General features: G+C 51.0%; 1 protein-coding gene across 9 annotated transcripts in view; it reads right to left on the minus strand.

Moving 5' to 3' along the window:
• The window catches only part of ANKS1A (ankyrin repeat and sterile alpha motif domain containing 1A), a 74,474-nt gene that overhangs the window by 17,561 nt on the left and 38,717 nt on the right, over positions 1-18,196 (minus strand). For all 9 annotated transcript variants that reach the window (XM_068173345.1, XM_068173344.1, XM_068173343.1 and 6 more), the window contains 2 exons: positions 9,025-9,091; positions 5,271-5,377 (listed from right to left, as the gene is read on the minus strand). In XM_068173345.1, the coding sequence (XP_068029446.1) occupies positions 5,271-5,377; positions 9,025-9,091 (174 nt within the window). The remainder of the gene's footprint in view (positions 1-5,270; positions 5,378-9,024; positions 9,092-18,196) is intronic.

Raw genomic sequence — 18,196 nt, forward strand, 5'->3', positions numbered from 1 at the left:
AGCTGGGCCATTCGGAACTGGATCAGGCAGAGCTGAGCGACTGAGGACACAGGAGATGCCAGTGCTGCAGCAGGACAGGTACCAGGTGAGAACGAGGATGGTGCAGATGTCAGCCCACACCCAAATCCCAGGATGTGAAGAGCAAAGGAGACCTGGCTTTGTCAGATGTGGATCAGGGCTGTCCTTGGCCCGGGAAGGCACGAGAGCTGCCGAGCTCGGCTCACACCCCCAGCCAAGGTGAGCCAACCTGAGCCAAGGCCTCAACTCCACATTTATCCTGGTTTTGTCTGCACACACAGAGAGGAGAAGGGGAAGGAAAGGCTGTTCCGTTAGTGAACAACACCGCAGGCTAATCTAACATGGCCCTGAATTGCATTTAATCACATTAATGTCAGTACTCTAAATTATTTGCAGACACCCCATTCTTCCACCACCATCATTTTTCTACCACTTCTCCCCAATTATAAAAAAATAAATAAAATCCCCCAGAGGAGCCCAGGGCACTACACGCAGAGAACAGATTTCCCTTTCTGACGCTGTCTCATTGAATCAGCATTAGCTGCTTTCCACACACTCCATGGGAATCCAGGCTTGAACAATAAAAAAAAGCCATAAAAAATGGTTTATGCTCTCTTTTACCTGCTCATTTGTGAATCAAAATATCTTTGAACTGAATAAAAAGTTCAACTCCAGAACACTGGTACAACTGCCAGAGCACGCGGGGTTTGCCCTTCTCAGATGTCAGCCCAGGGGAAGCTGTCGGGGCAGCAGCAAGATCCCGCCCTCCAGGGGAAGGGGAAAGCTTTTGCAAGCATCTCAGATACATTTATGGGATCTGTGGGATCACAAAACACCGTGTGAGGGAACAGGTAATGGCATTTCCTTCCCACTTCTGTGGAGGAATTCCACCATCAATTATTGCAATTCCTTCTCATTACAGTGGCCATGTCCCAGACGGGCAAAGTCCAGCCTGCTGTTTCCCTGGGTTAATCTCTGTTTGCTGCAGGGACCAGGAATGCACTGGGCATCCCAAAATCAATTTCCTATGGATTCTGGACTTCCCAAAAGGGGCATCTGTGGCAGATGCACTGGTGAGCACAGCAGACATGATGGGGCCAAGCTTCAGGAGCAGCAGAATCCCTCTTGGTCCATATTCCTGTGACATTTTTCCTGCTCTCCCAGCTCATGGCCCGCCAAGGACAATTAAATCCATTTATTGTGCACTTTTCTGAGTGACACTTCTCACTCACTGCTGCAGTTTTGTGATCTGACCTTTCAATCCCCTCCTCTGGTGAGGGATGAGGCAATGAGGCTCCTGGAACTCGGCGCATGCTACGGGGCCGCGTTCCTCCACGTGGGAGGCAGCAGTGCTGCTCCTCCTGGGTGGTGGGGTGGGCATTCCTGGTTCACTGGAGCTGTTCACATTTGGCAGGCAATGCTGCCGAGGGTGTTATCCTACTTGCAGAGCTGTGTTTTTGCTAAGTCAAGGACAGCAGAGCCACTGCCAGCAGCTTCGCCTCGGTTGTGTTCACCCACCGCACAAATAAACTTTCCCCTCTGATGAAGGAATCCCAGCGGGCTGCGGAGCAGAGGAGGAGGACTGGAAGCACTATCTCCACTTGAGCTGTTCCCAGTCCCAGCTGCCTGCAGAGGCTGCTGCCCAATTCCAGCTCCATGTGAAAAGCAGCAGCTGAGTGTCCCAGTCTGACTGCCCCGGGGCAGTGCTGCTGGCCATGAAGGTCACTCGGTGGCAATGCAGAGGGTGAGGGAAAGAAGCTGCTATCTTGGACAGTGGGGTTTGTGCTTGAGAGTGGCAGAGTAACAGGGAAAGCCTCTTCCCTGCTTTGTCCATAAACACAGTGTGGCTACTGTAGGAAACTTGAAGGGAATATAAGAATTTCTGCAGACACTGAGATGTGGCCCAATATGCAGATGTGGGAAGAGAACTCCAGTGTTTTGGAAAGCTAAGCTACCTAAATCCATCTTTTATCACCCCTTTCTTCCCTCAACCAAGCCAAAAGACTACACAGTCCAAGATCTGTGTAGACCTTGGTCCCTTCCCAGGAACACGTAGATGGACGAGGGCGCTCCAGCGTCAGGTCACATCCACATCCCAAAAATCCTGCTGACTTGTGCCAGCATTACCCACCCCCGAGTGAAGCCAGTGCTTGATCAAGATCAGCTTTGTCCCAGATGCAGAGCTGGAGCTCCCAAGAGCAGAGAGGAGGCTCCAGGGCACCTTTCCCTTCCACAACACAGCCTGTGAGACACTCGTGGCTCCCACTGTCACCTGCAGGAGCTGTGGGTCCCCCGAGCCCCTCTCAGCGGTTGGTCACAGACCCTGAGAGGAGCAGGAGCCTCATGCCCTCCCCGCTGCCCACTCCAGCTGCAGCCTGTCCAGTGAAGCGGCCGGCACGTGGCCGGAGCACAGCTAATCCCCTAATCCCCAGTTCCTGGAGTTCTGAAAATAACGAAATTATTATTTTTGGAAACAACACATGCTTTTGCCTTCCTTTATTAACGTCTTATTAAGAAGCCAAATATATTTACAGAGCACTTTTCAAACTCCCTTTACACACAGTGTGCTCATGAATCATTTCCCTACCTGGGGGTAAAGGCTCTTGTGACACAGGGCATAGATTAACACAGGAGCCAGCTGAAAATACCCAGGGAATCAGAAATTCCTGAAAGCACACCCAGCTGCAGTACAGGCCACCAGAGCACCAGCAAGCCCAGCACCCCCAGTCTGAGTCTCTTACAACCCTGTCCCACACCAAGGGCAAACAGGGCACTTTAACCCCTGGTTCTCCAGTGAAGAACAGCACCAGGCACCCCAGTGCCTTGTTAGACTGTTTTTAACCCTCCTCTGAGCTGCTTTCTACTACAGGCTGAGTATCTTCCTCAGTAATTAAAGGGCTCTTCTAGGACACTGCCCTGCTCTGTAGCTGCACGATCTCTGCACACTGAACCTGCTTCTCCTGCAAAGCTCCTTGTTTGCCCCCCAAAAAGCACCTGGGGATCCCAGAGCAAAGGGACCGTCGTGGCACGGCAGAACACCCTGCAGCTCTCTGAGCAGGGAGCAATGCAATGCAAAATCCTGCACAGAAAACACGTGTTTTCATATCAAAGGACTTCAATTTCCTAGTTTGGGCTACTAAAACTTAATTAACCTCATAATCCACCTGGCGATTTGCAAGCCATTACCCAGCATTCTTTGGACCTTGAAATACTGAACACAGTGAGCTCCTAAGAGAGACTAATCCTTTCATAGAAACTGTTTAATTCCAGGAAAATAACACTCTTAGTTTGGAATATCCTCTGTTAGAGACTGGAAGGGGCAGCCAATAAAGCAATGGTTGTGCAAAGAAGAGGACTGGGCAGCCAAACACTCAGAGCTTGGTGTCCTCAGCCCCTGCTCTGCCCAGCTTCAGTGCTTACAGCAGTTTTAATAATTCATCCAAGAACATCAAAAACACCACTAGAACCAAATGAACTACCTGTTCCTCACTTGTGCTCTATCTGAAGGTTTTGCTCTCTCAACACCAGAAACTGAAGGCAAGGAACAACACAGAGGAAAGGATTCTAAATAATTCAACTTTCCTGCTGTGCTAATGTATTAGCTTGGAGTTCTCAGGGCTGGGATGAATGGATTCAAAGCCAGGGTTGGCACGGGTGCCAGGGTCAACTCCCTAGGAAAGAAGATAAGCAGCAAAATGGAAATCAGCTGGGGTTTGCACAACATCTTTGTGAAATTATTTGACCTTTTAAATTTGAGAGGAATGAGGAAATGAGTGTCCCGTCCCCTGAATCCAGCAGCAGCCAACTGCTGCACTGGGAGCAGCCACCCAGCACTGGACAGGGGAGAAAAACATCCAGCCATGAAGAGAGCAAATCCTACCACGTACCCAACACCCCACACAGAGGGACACACACAGGAACCTTCGCTACTGGAGTTTTGAGCTGAGTGGGGTCCATCACATCTGGGAAAGGTGTTCTATCTGCAGCTGCTGGGTGAGAGCAGCCACCGACCCCACAATGATCACAGATCCATCAGCAGAGGATCCCAATAGGATCTACAAGGTTATTTCATTTACATTTTTTGTACCATCTCCAAACAGCCCCAGCACACGCAGGGATGCTGAACCCTCATACGTCCCTGGCCAAGAGTCCACTGGGGTTTGGGACTGGCTGGGTGGGACACGGGGTGAAAAACACAGCAAACCCCAGCTCTGGAGAGGACTGTTGGCCCTGCCAGGGGAAGGGAAAGCAGATGGCCTGGCTGTTTGCTGTGGAGACCAGGAGGCAAAGCTGGATAGACCCCAGAACATTTATCCTCCTGGCCAGGTCATTTTTTAAAGTATAATTACACCCTGCCTTTAAGTAGCCCAACAGATGCTGCTCAGGTGTGTGCTTCCTTGAGCCTCCATCCATGCCCTTTCCAGGTTTTCCCTCCCCACCAAAGGTGGCCACTGTGTGCTCCCAAACCCCCTCACCCAGCTCACATCCTCCTGGTGTCACCTCTCTGCACTGTCCCCAGCACCAGAGATGTCACCGCTCCCGTTCCAAGGCAGGATGCTGCATTAGCCAAAATGACTTTTCTAAGGTTTACATCCATTTTTTGTTACTTGCCAAACTTAAGAGTCCACATTCAAAAGTATTTCTTTAAACCATGCAGGGAGAACCCCTCCTGCAGCACCAAGATTTTCCCTTCTTGCAGTTCATCCATCATTCCACACAAATTCTCAGATTTTTACACCATGCTGCTTTAAGTTTCTAGACACTGGTTATTAAAACCCCTCAACCCTGAGCATTACCGTGTCGTCATCATTAGGTTTCAGAGCCAACAGTGTCAGTGCAATTTGGTACAGCTCATTAACATACTGCCTGCATGCTCTGAGCAAGTACAGTTCCAACAAGAGGTCTGCTGCCTCCTTCACAGCCCAGAGCACAGACTGCTCAGGGCTTCCATCAAAACACCAGCGCATTTCAGTTCCCATTTCTGGAGTAAATTCGACAGTAAAGATTTAGGGGGCAGATGAAATAAAATCTTCTATCAAAATTTTAGCGAGAAAACCAACAACACCTGAATTAAATGCAAAAACCCAACACAACCCTTATCTGTTCCTTCTGCCCAACCTTCTACACCCCTCCACACCATCGTGCCCGGCGGCAGAACCCGGCTCTGCCCGGCGCCCACACGGGGCATCGGCAACGCGGGAAGCTTTGGCCAAGCCGTTCCCCAGAGCCCGGGGCCCCTGCCGGGCACTCACCAGGAAGCGGACATCGTCGAAGCCGTTCAGGAGCAGCTTGCTCTCGTACTGCTGCAGGCCGATGGACTCCAGCCACTCCCCGACGCTCTGCTCCAGCATCCGCGAACCTGACGAGAGAGGAATCGGCAGCCGCTTGAACAGGGAGAAACCGTTCAGGCGGTAGCAGCGGCACTCTGAGGAGGACAGATGGCATTGCCACATCATAGTCATTACCATAAAGAAACTCAAAAAATTATGCTCAGAGTACAACAAATCAGCGGGCAGACAATTCCTCTTGTGCGCACAGAGCATGGACAAGAAGCTTGCGCTGCCTCCGGGTGCAAATCTGTACTGCAGTTCACACTCAGAAAAGAAACTCCTCGCCCGGGCAAAGATTCAGAGGTGCTGCTGGGGCGCTGAGATCACAGGCACTGCCGTCAGGGCTCGCGAGTTCCTCGCCAGGCAAGCACATGAAGCCCAACCCCATAGGGATGCGGATCCACTCCTTGGCTCAGCAGAAGGGGGCGGGAGGAGAGCAGCAAACTTCCACCCGAGGCATTCCCAGGCAGCCGCAGGTGCGAGGGAAGGGAGCGGAGCTGTGCCAGTCCTCTCATCTGAACACCTCTGGACACAGCCCCGGCTCAGCGGGGAGCACGGAGCAGCCTGAGAGAAAAGAGCTCCATGCAGCCGAGCCAGCTCAGACACGGAGGATGCTCGGGAAAGCAGCAGGAGCCCAGGCAGAGCGGCTGTCCGCGGGAAGACACGCAAGACAAAAGAAGCACAGACTGCAGCAGCGGAGAGGAAGGGCTTGTGCTCTTCCTCCACAGCGGTCCTGAGAGAGGCAAACCATGGCAGGGGCTTCGTCTCGCCGTTACTGTGTTATGGGGACCCCAGGCTCATGTCCGGCAGCCCTGGCTCTGTCATTCTACCAGCGATCCGACTGCTTGGCATTCCAGCACGCTGCCCGGACCTCTTGGCATTCCAGCACGCTGGCCCCAGAGAGCCCAGCCCCACCTCTGCACCGTGTGACAGCACAGCCAGGACGGTCTCACCCAACACTGCTGGTCCTGCCAGGTGTTGGGCACGCACCTGGATTTGCCCTTCCTTCATTTTCTTCAGCCGAGCGCAGCCGCCGCATCGAGCCCCTCGCTCACACAGGGAGCAGCTCTGCAGGAAGGAGGCATTTCGGTTCCCTGCTTCCGAGCCACGGCAAAAGGAAAAAAGCAAATGCAAGCACACTCTCTCCTCTTCCTGCTGCAGCTCAAGTCCGAGCCATGCCCTGGCACCTCCCCCTCAGCCTCTGATAAAGGAGATTCCTCCCAACACCTATGGAAGCCCTGGCAGATGAGCTCTCCCTTCCCTCATCCCTGGGATGAGTCCAGTGACTTGTTACTCTCCTCTAGTAAAGCTCAAGACCTTAAGTACGACCAAAAAAAAGTTCAGAGATCTCCTTTCCATCAGGGAATTTGCTATGCAAGACAGGCAGAATTCCAGCTCCCTGGCATGTCTGTTTCCAGCACGGATGCAAAGAAAAGGCTGATCAGGAGACCCCCGTTTGCTTCTTCTGAACCTTCAGGTCAGCTGAAGCAGTTTGGTACCTTCCAGCCATCCCTCCCCACTGCGCTGCAATGGCTGCACACGCAGAGCTCACGGTGTCATCTGCAGATTCCTGGGGTAATTCCTGCTGTCTGCTCCCGGCGGTTGCTCCTGTGCCGGTATTTGGGAGCGCTGGCCGGTCCTTCCAGCGCACGCGGCAACGCCGAGATCACAAAAGGCTTCTGCCTCCCTCTCCTGAGCCAGCCCATGCTCCGGGGCAGCAGCTAAGCCCGGACGGTGTGCCAGGAGCTCCCTCTCGCCAGGTCTCCATCCTCCCCTCCATCCTTTCCTCCGCCGGTCCCTGCGCGCTGCCGGCGGCTGCGGCGGCGGCTTTGTCTGAGCTGCGAGCCCCACGCTGTCCCTCCCTTCTCCTCATCCTCTCCCCCCTCCCAGTGCTCCCACCCGCCGGGAGGGAGGCAGCGGCTCTGTAACTCTCCAGTGGAAATCACTGACTCCTCAATATTTACTCGATGATGGACAACATGGCTTGGAGGTTTTAAAAAATGATGTCACAGGTCTGCTTCGACAGATCTCAGTGATCTGTGGCTGGCTCAGAATTAATTTATCAAGAGAGAGGTGAGGAAGTGCCTGCTGCCTACCACAGCATTCCTGGGAGCTGTCAGGGGGAATGAAACCACAGCAGCTCCTTCTCCTGAGCTTCTGAATTTAATTTCTAAAATTATTTACTTTATTCAGCCTTGCATGCACTTGTAAATACATTTCTGCTTTCAAAAGGGAAACCTACAGTGATACCAAGCGCAGGTTTTCTGTTTACAAAACCCTTTCAAGTCATGACAAAATGAAGAGAGGGAAGTATTTGGAGGGAGGGAATGGAGGAGTTTCCTTTAAAAAGAGAACAGACACCTAAAACATCCCAGGCTGAAAACTAAGATGCCCCAAATACACCTGATATTTGTGTGTTACAAGGATGATACAAGAACAGAATAATCACAGTACTTGTGCCCCCTGGCAAGATCCTGATCACAACTTCTGGCTGAAACAAACTCCTATTTCTCAGCTTCATCCTTCCCCTTATGCTCCACATTCTGGGAATCCTGCCTTTGAGAGGCCTGCAGCTGGCAGAGGGGGAACCAGTGGGCAGAGCTGGAATGATGAGTGCATTCCCAAAGCTGCGAGGCTCTTCTCAAGCCCCACAGCACAGAGAGGATGAGGCTGCGCAGGAGGGATCCCAGAGTGTGACAGAGCACAGCCCATGGGAAAACCCCTGGCTCTGGGACGGGGCAGCTCCTGTGCAGCAGGGCTGCTCCAGGGTGTCCACCTTGCTGAGTGCTCCCTGCACAGCTCTGCAGGAGCCCTGGCTCTCCCTCTCCCCTCCGTGTCAGACCTTTCCCTGGTGCTATCAATCCATCACAGATTGGGGAGCAGGGAGCAAACCCACACAGAGCTTCAACTCCTCTGCAAAGACATCTGATCCTGGAATGCAGAGCCTGAATCAGGCTAAACTCCCACTGGGAACAGTGGGTTCCTCCTCACCTAAGCAAAAACCTGAGTGACAAATGGATATGAGGTGAGCTCTGTGACAGCCTGTGTGAGCTGCGTGTGCGGATCGGTATTAGCATCTCATCAGGAGGAGCTGCTGCCCATCCAGAGTCAGAGCTGTTCTGCTGCAGCAGAACAAAGGTGAAGGATTTGAAAGGACAGAATCCCCCGTGGTGGCAGCTCTCCAGCAAGCCTGAGTTCTGCTTTTGCTCACCACTCAAAGGCAGAAAAGAGAATTCACATTTTAAGGGCTGTCCAAGAGCCTTGTTCAGTGGGTACCTGCAGGTGCACTTAGAAATGCCCAGGATCACCCTCCCCAAGGCACCTGGCAGATTAGCCACATGCAAAGGGCATGGCCACCATGGCACCCACACTGACCCACCACTGGCACCATCCAGCCCTGCTCAGCACAGCTGCTGCCCTCACGGAAAGAGCTGGGAGGAAAATCCTGCAGCTGCATTCTGTAAAATTAAAGGAATCTTCCCAAGGAGTGTAGAATTAAAATTGCTGCCAGCAGCATTCAGCATCATGTGGAAAACCAGGTCTGGTCATCTTGGGCCAGAACATTCCTCTCCCTCCCAGAGCCAAAGCAGGTTAAAGACACCCACACACAGGAGCCAGCACCTTGTTAGTGTGCAGAGCACAGCCAGGACAGACAGACACATGCTGGGTACACTACCTGAGATCCTGTGCTGCTCCTGGGAAAAGTCAATGCCTTCACCGATGGAACTCATGATCTTTTCAATCTGGAAATAAAAAAAAAAAAAAAAACATGTGTTGCATGATTAATAAGGCTTCAGGAAAATGTAAAAGCAGCTCGGGATTTCACCTCCCACGTGACAGCTGAAGAAATCCAGGAAAGGATGTTAAGGTATCTCTGAACTAGAGGATGAGCACCTCCACTGGGCTTGAAATACAATTAACACCCATTTACTGGGAGATTTGAAAACAAGCAGAATCCCAACACATACAGCAGAAAAGGGAAGTATGATCTAAAAAGAAACTCCAGTTAGGAGGGGTTTGGAGTCAGTGGACACATGGATCCTGTCCTAAGGCAAAAGCATTCTTTGCTCCTTGGCCCCTGGATGGAACCAGGACTTGAATGTGACCTTTGCTGGAGCTGCTGGGAGACACCTGAGGTCTGCTGGATTCATTCCAACAAGAACCACCAAAGCAGATGGTTTCGACTCCCAAAGCTGCAAATGCTCTCCAGCAAAACCTTTGAATTTCACAGTGCCCTCAAGTACCATCAGGACATTATGGCCATGCAGGACTGGAGGGAAACACAGGGATGGTGCAGAACCAGCCCCATTCCCAGGAACACCAAGGGTCCTGGCACTTCTACTCCCTTCCATGGACAGGCACTGCTGTAACCCTGAGCAATTGCTGCACAATTTGGATCTTGAGGTCAATTCAGTTCAACCTCCAGAAGTTTAAGGACGTTAAACTTTGCAGATTGGTGTCCGTCACTTTCAGGACAAGGTACATCTCTGAGCTGGAGCTGCTCTTGTACCTTGTCTGGAAATCTCTAGCTGGATTCAAATTGCAAATTAACTCTGAGGCCAAGTTCCTTTGTTTCCATCGTGCTGCCCTCTCCTAATCTGAGAGAGACTTGATGCTGTCCAGGCTCAGCCCCCAGCACTGCCAGCTCTGCAGTCCCAACACTGCCTTGAGGACTTGCAGGTGTCTCTGAAGCACTGAAGCACCCACGACCTTTTCCTCAAAAGCAGGGAATTGCCTTTGTGCTATATAAAACTGAATGGAAATGAAACAATCACGTGGCAGAGGATTACCTTTCCAGCTCTCCTTTGCCAAGTGCCGCTCACAGTTAGGCACAGTCCCAGCTATTTCCACTAATGCAGAGGGAAATCCTGCCCTGCCCTCGGCTCTCCACGAGAAGCAAACACCTCAAACAGACTCAGACACCACTTCAAACGTGGGTTTATGGCTGACCAGCTTGATTTAACTGTTAGGAGGCTGCAAAGAGAAGTATGAGGGGAAGGACAAACCTGGAGAGGGAACCATTGCTTCAGAGCATCCCTATCCTGTGCAGCCTTTCCTCAGCTGCACTCCAGCATGGACGTGGGGCTGAAGAGAGGATACCTTGAAAATAGCCTAAGCTACAGTTCTTTAGGCTGTTCTTTCCCACTGGTTAATTATTAAAATACAAAAATACCATGTTTAAATATAGCACTGCAGCTCAGACTTAGTTGTAGCCCGAACACGCAGTTCTGATTTGTTTTGGCTTAACCTGTACTTTTCCACTGAAGCACCAAGTGCCCATCTCTGGTTGTGCTGTGGGGTCAGTTCGGGGTGGGGATTTTATGGTTTATTTGTTTTACAGCCACAGAAACAAAACCATAAAATGCTTCTGCGTTCTAAATTAATACAACCATATCTGTTATCCCTAATGCAGAGGGGCATCTGGCTCCATGTGGGACAGTGAGGGTGAGCCAGGGAGCCCTCAAACCCCACCAAGGAAGGAGAAACTCCTGCACAGCTGAAGCACTCTGGGAAAAGGAAAGTCTGCAAGGACAGGAGAGTGTCCCTCATTAACCCCATAGCAGGAATGTGTCTGGAAGGAGCTGTGGAGCAGTTACCAGGATTGGAGCTCTTGGATTCATTTTCACATTTGCCTACATTTGGTGAAAGATACAAACGCCCCAAAAAAAGGAGCTGGGTGCGGCCGAGAGTCCGGCCAGGGCGAGCTCTTCCAGGCAGGCAGGCGGCCATGGGAACATAGCAACTGGCCAGTGACTCCAAAACAGAACCTGACTCAAAACAAACCATCCCGAGCAGGGTTCTGCTAACAGAGGAAGAGGCATTTGTTTGCAGAAGGCCAGCGAGGCCAAGCCAGCCTCGTGGCATGCCGAGGTCTGTCCTGCTGCAGGACAGGAGGCATTTCCACACCAGAGCCCTGCACAGTAATTCCCCACCTCACAGTGCTCATGGCAGGAGCAGCCAATGGCTTCTGGCATGGGCAGGATGCAGGATGTCTCCTCTGATCCCAGCCTGCAGGAGCAGCAGGGACACAGAGGTGGACAGGTACCTGTGTAGAGGGCAGTGACCCCCCTGTCCCCAGGGGCACAGTGCCCTGCAGAGGCTCTGCTCCACAGCCTGCCCCATTCCACATCCTGCCCTGGTGGATGCCAAGCCATGGTGTCCATACCCATCTCTCCAGCTTTTCTTCCCCAGCCGCTGCTGAAGTTTGAAGCCAACGAATCCATTGAGAGACTGAGGGCCATTAAACCACCCCCAGTGCTCTTGTCCCCAGAATAAAGAGCTTCACACAGCACAGGCTGTCTGCCCACGCACGGGGCAGGAGCCTCATTTGGACACCACCAGACTGACCATCACTCTACTCTGCCAGGGTGACACTCACCCGGTCTTGGAGGCACCTTGATGCTCCTGGAGCTTTCTGAAAGGGGCTTCATAAAACCTCACCTTACAGTCACCATCAGTGCAAACACAGAAGTTTGTTCTCAGTCTCTGCACGCAGCATCAGAGACTGGCAAGGGCACAGCAAGGTCACCCTGAGAGAACTAAAATCACAGAATCCTCAAACACTTTGGGCTGGAAGAGACCTTAAAGCTCATCCAGTCCCACTCACTGCCATGGGCAGGGACACCTTCCACTATCCCAGGGTGCTCCAAGCCTTGTCCAACCTGGCCTGGGACACTTCCAGGGATGGGGCAGCCACAGCTTCTCTGGGCACCTTGTGCAAGGGCCTCTCTACCTTGTGTAGGTCGATGTCTTCTGCTTCCTTTGTGGCCCCTTCCCAAACTGGCAGCTTAAAAATCACCAGTGATTCCTGAGCACCAGGAAGAGGAGCTGCAGTGCACCTGCACAGGCCTCAGACTCAGGGCAGTGAAGTTACTCAAATAAAGGTTTGTAATTAAATAAAACCACACAGAACCAAGCCCACACTATCTGCCATATGGAGGGCATTAGTGCACTATAATGACACCCTGCAGCAGGAATATAATTAAGAATATAGCAGGATTCCCATTATAAATCCTTATTACTGAGGGTTCATAACCTACTGTACAAACCTGCCCGGGGCTCAGGCTCAGCAGACAAGAGCAGCTCCAGCAGCAGATTTCAGTCTCAAAAGCTACTTACAAAGTTGGGTGGAAAGGTTATCAGTCTTTTAAATTTCTGCAATTCCAGGAGAGTGTCAGGAGTTAAGACTTCATTATTTCCAAGCTTTAACAGCTGGGGGATGGGGCAGATTTGGTTTCAAACTATAAAAAAAAAAAAACAACTCCCAAACAAGCTGCTTCTACCGTTCCAAACCCCTCTGAGCACAGCAAACCCTCCAGTGAGGATGTGAGCAGCCCCCTCACAGCCCAGCAGGTCTGCTCCGAACTTCAGGGGAGAACTGTGGGTACCTGAGGTCGACAGATGATGCTGGGGCAGCACAGAATCACTGACATTTCCATGTAATGAAATGTACAGATACCACAGCAAACCTCACATCACTGACTGACACTGCACCCCTGAAGGAGGAAGGGAGGCTGCTCAGACTCAGCTGGGATATATCCTGGAGCAGAATGATGGCAGGATTGCAGCATCCACCAGCATGTCTGAAAGGGATGGAGCAAGAGTGGGATCTGGGATGATACAGGTACAGACCTCCTTAATACAGGTTTGCAAATCTGCAAAATTTGGATTTGGGCCATGAATCTCATTTTTAGGTTGGTGACAGCGCATAAACCACTTCTGGTTCAGTTTATGATGCTTCAGCTTCTGTTCTCCCATTGCTATCCCATGGCACACATGGCTTATATTTCACTGCTCAATATATTCCATGTCTCCAAAAGACACCAGCCTGTATGAACTCAGCATAACAAACACCAGAGGCCTGGGAAACATAACGCTCCATTTATTAATTCAAAGCTAAACTGCACCAGCCAGTTGTTCACGGCACATTTGAGCACTTGAACCCAGAGTTGCTGTGCTCCATCCTCCCCCAGCAGCCTTCCACACAGCATAGGGACTTGCTGAATTTATTTCAAATCATTCTGCAACTGTTCACCAGTGATAAAGGCAAACACATTTTCTGGCTTAATATGGTCTCTGAGAAATGCATTTGGATGGGGACCAGGGCCTGTTGCTTCATGCCACTCTCCAGCCTGTGTTTTTGTACAAATCCCAAAGTTACAAATCCAAACACGTACCAAAAGGAACTTACGGTATAAACTTGAGTTTCACAACAGTGTGTGATAGATCTGCAGCATCACAGCCCTCCAAATATCAACGTTGTTTTGACAAACAGTAAAATCCAACACTGACATGATAAAGAAAATGGCCAAATGTAGCAACACATCTGCCCACAGCAAGGAAACAACTGCACAAAGGCTACTCTGAGTCACAATAAAAAAGGCAACCCCCCCAGAAAGCCTTGAATCAATTCAATGTCTTTCCATATTCCTGCATCCTAACACAGACCCCAAAGCAACATAAGGCTCACAAGCGAGGCTGCCTCTGGTCTGTGGGACAGAACAGTGAAGCTGCTCCAGCCTGGAGAGATTTAAAGACTTTTTTTTTTAATAAAAGCTTCAGAAGTGCTGGAAGATGAGACCTAAAGCAGAAGAGAACATAATGAAGGACTGGATTTAGTAAGGACACTGCGGCTGGACATTTCTGTTCCTGAAAACAAAAATGTCCCCAAAATGCCAGTGATCACAAGGTTGTTACATAACCAAAACCTCCGTCAGAGCACGGATCATTCACACAAGAATCAAAAGCTTCTGATTCACAAATATCGAGTTCACACACTTGAGAAGCTCCCAGAAACACACACAGGTGGATGGAGCTGCTGCACTGGCAAATATCACCCCTGTTGTGTCCAACCCTTGCTGCTGGAACAAAGCATGCCTGGTCTTTACATTGGCCTCTCAGCACACAGTTCTTCCTGTAAAACCAGAAAATTGTCTTACACTGGCTTGGATTGGCTTAGTTCCACATTGGCTCACAATTCCAACAGGCTGGGCCTTTGCAGCAGATTTAAAAATGGTGGAAACACAAAAGCTTTCACTTCAAAAAGTTCATCAGGCTGGAGGAAATCTCACCACTGGGGGCAAAGAGAAGAGATTGGACATGAGGGATGATGTAAGAATTCCTGACCTTAGCACAGGAAAAACAGGAGGAAACATTGGGATCTGGAGACAATAGAATAATCAGCCCAATAATTAAGCTGATTAAGACCCTGCTGGCCATGCTTGTTTAGCAGAATCAAGACCAAAAATACTGTCCCCACTACTGCTTCTGCCCTAGACAAAAGTGAATTACAATTATTTCAGGCAAAGGGGAAACTGAAGCTGAGGGTAAGGGACACCTGGGGACAATTCAAGCCACCCTGCCTGGTCCCACCAGCCAAACCCAGGGCAAGCTGAGATTTGAACACCTGAACCAAGAGAATAAATGAAACATTTCAGGAGGCAGAGGCTGATGCCTGAGCTTTTTTACACCGTGCACAAAACCAGCAGCTCTTCCTGAGGCACAAAACCAGCAGCTCTTCCTGAGTAACAAGGGGAATATTTGCATTTTCTTTCAACGGTGCTGGCTGGCAGCTCTGAATTTCAACTCCTAGGTGTTTTAAGGCAGTGGCAGGTTTTGCATCAAAAGCCTTCCAGAAAGTTTCACATTTCAATGCAAATGTTGTTAATCCTCCACAGTGAGCCTGTAATTAAGACACTGATTCCACAGGGTACTGCAGCACCCAACAGTCCAGACAAGACTTAAAGGCACCCACCCACAGCAGCCACAACCTCCACCAAGTTGCTTCCCAGCTCCAAGCCTGAGGTGGAAGGCACCACAGATGTGCCATCTGCTCCTGGCATCCATCCTTAGGGGACATCAACAGCCCTAAAACGGGTGAGGAACCGGTGAAGCACCACATCCATGGTTACTGCAGATGCAAAGCATTCCTTTCACAGGAGACATGGAGCACCACTGCAGTTAGTCATCAGAGATGAATGTCCAGTGCCATAATTAGCTACAGAATATTCATTAGTTCTTCAACTAATTCACTTGGGAGAAAAAAAAAACACCAAAAGTGGTGGACTGTGCACCTCCTTTTTTCTAAAAAAACCTAAAGTGATGTGCATGTTTTATTCAGTTCCCTAAATTTTTTTTGGAAGGATGTTTAATCTCTTCCTAGAAGGACTTAGGTCACAATACAGAACTACAGCCTCATTTTGTGAGATGGGTACCGGAACCTCCAAAATTCAAATTCAGCATTGGAACAGATGGCAGCAGGCAGCTGGAAGTCGAGGATGTCAGGGGATTTTAAGGGATGTCAGGAGCCAGGTCTGAGGCTAATTCCCAGCAGCCTTCCTCGTTCTTTGCCCCTGATCATTTAACAGATCGTTTTTCTTACCAGCACCTACGAGGCAGAAGAGCAGCCCCAGGCCTTGACTGCAGACATCCCTGTTCAGAGCCTGGATCATGAACCAGGCTGAAGGGCAGGTCTGGAGCTGCTCTACAGAGCAGGAAGGCAGAGCAGAAGCGGGTCAATCTGCCCTGAAAGGGGGGCTGGCAGAGGGGCTGGGGGCCAGAGCCCCCCTCCCTCAGAGATGCAAACTCAGGTTGTTCTGTACCAAACCCCCTGTGAGCTGCTGCTGCCCCACTCATCCCTGCCCGCTCAATGTTCATGAGAAGCAAATCCATCACTTCAGCCCACAGACAGGTTTGGAAGGATTCAAATACTCATGCTGATTGAGAGCTCTGTCCCCTCACATGCCTCTTTGCCCCCACCCTGCTTCCCACCAGAGCAGGACTGAGCATTTTCCCTCCTCACCTGCCCGGGCAACACGTGGATGTTGGATGTAAGAGTTTCTCTGCCTTGCTCACACAGAAGTCCCACCTGACAGCAGCTGCAGGGGCACCACGTGTGCATCCCCAGTCCCAGCAGGGAGCAGAGGGGACATGGGCTGAACGGGCTCCTGGACAGCACAGAGCACAAAGCAACACTCTGGGCCAGCTCCTTGGAGCAGGGGAGCTGCAACTGGGAACAGGGACGAGCTTTGCCAAGTGAATCATTCCTTCCCCATCCCACCCTTTTGGCAAAGCCAGCACCACCTTCCACTTCCAACAAAGGGCATTGGCAGCGCTCGGCCAGGGCAAGGACGTGACCCTTTGCTCACAAGCAGCAGATTTTCTGCTGCCCCAGTCAGCCTCCACAGCCCCGAGCAGGGTCAGCTCAGGCTCTGCTGCAGATCTCATCTGTCCCGGGACACCACAGATCCCTCCCCAAGGCCCTGTGCCCTGCACAAACACACCTACTGCTGGCCAGGCCAGCAGGCAGAGTCCTCAGCTTGCTGGGTACAGCTGGGAGCCACAGAGAGCTGCACATGGGTCACTTCCCTCCTCAGTCACCTGTGTAAAGGCCATTAAAATTAACAGAATAATATAAATCTGCCATTGTTTCCCCTCAGCACAGAGGGAAAGCCAAACCATTGCTAACGGGGGTGACTCAACAAGGTTTATATTGCCCTGGTAAGTGCAGAGGCTGCAAGTTGCATCCAATTCTGAGCAGCTGCATTATCCCATCCAGAGAACTAATTCAACACACAACCACAGAATTACATTTATGTTTAAATCTCACTGTTGCCATTATGACCAGCCAGACTTTTAAAAAAAGTGAGACCTGCCCCGTTGCAGACAGATGCGAATTTTTCACATTCTTTTTGTGATTTCCTCACCTGAACAAGAGAGGAAGGAAAAGCAGATTCCTCTCCTGGGGCTTGTCCGGCTGCCTCAGGGGAAATGAGGGATTTGTTTACAGGCAGGAGGAAGCAGCTCTGAGGGTTCATCTGAGCAGAGGAAGCAGAGGCAGTGCAGGCAGCCCAGCACTTGACCTCTGCTACCAATGCAGTCGTGCCAAAAGGCTTCTGCCCTTTCAGTGTCTGCTGCAAACAGCTCAGATAAAAGCACAGGGAATTATCCAGCCCTTCCAAAGAACCTTCAGCTGCAGAGCCTTTCCCTAAGCCATGGTATAACTGACCTGGGCAATTAACAGCGAAGCCTCTCCAGCCCAAGCAGCTGCAGAGGAAAATATCTATTTGGCAACCCTGAGACCCGGCAGGGAGTGAGGGGGAGGGAGAGAACGGACTGAGGGATGGGTTCTCACGTTGCGTTTAGCATCTCTAAATACCTCCCTCTTCCCCAGATGATAATTTTCTCTCCGAGTCAGGGTTGGAGAGGCAGCTGAGCATCAGCCAGTGCAGGGGCACAACCCTCCCCCGGGCTTCCACGCCCGGCACACGTGGCTCCACACCCCCAGCACCACGCCAGGGGTTTTGGTTCCTTTTCAGAGTACAAAGAGTGGTTCATCCGAGCTTATCTCTTCTGCAGCCCCAGTTCTCCCAGCACAGAATCATCCCCAAAGAATGTTTCAGTAATGCTGCGGTGCTGAATTTCAGAGGGACACTTAATCTTGCCCCAGTGGCTCTCCAGGGCCAACTTTCTGAGCATGAAATATTTAACTGTCCGTGGGCGTCCGATATGATAATAAAGTGACTGCTAACCAGCCGCTGAAATAAGCGTGTGAGGAGGAGAGCAGGAGCTATCAAGTACACAAACCAGCCTAATTACTGTCTTCCTCCCATCCCCATGAACCCCTGGGCACTGCTCACACTCCCCAGCAGCAGGGACCCAGCAACACAACACTTCCAAGACATGGGGTAGTCAACAGGGAAGAGCTGGAAGGAGGAAATCAGGAGAAAGGCTGGCGAAGGGCATTGTTATCAAGTCTTTCTCATTTTGGGGATGTGAAAACATATCTGGCTTGCCTAAAAGAAACCAAGCCCTGTATTTGAGCAAAAAACTTTGAAGCTGCTTGCAAT

The sequence above is a fragment of the Anomalospiza imberbis genome, chromosome 26 (assembly GCF_031753505.1).
Source record: "Anomalospiza imberbis isolate Cuckoo-Finch-1a 21T00152 chromosome 26, ASM3175350v1, whole genome shotgun sequence".
NCBI lineage: Eukaryota > Metazoa > Chordata > Aves > Passeriformes > Viduidae > Anomalospiza > Anomalospiza imberbis.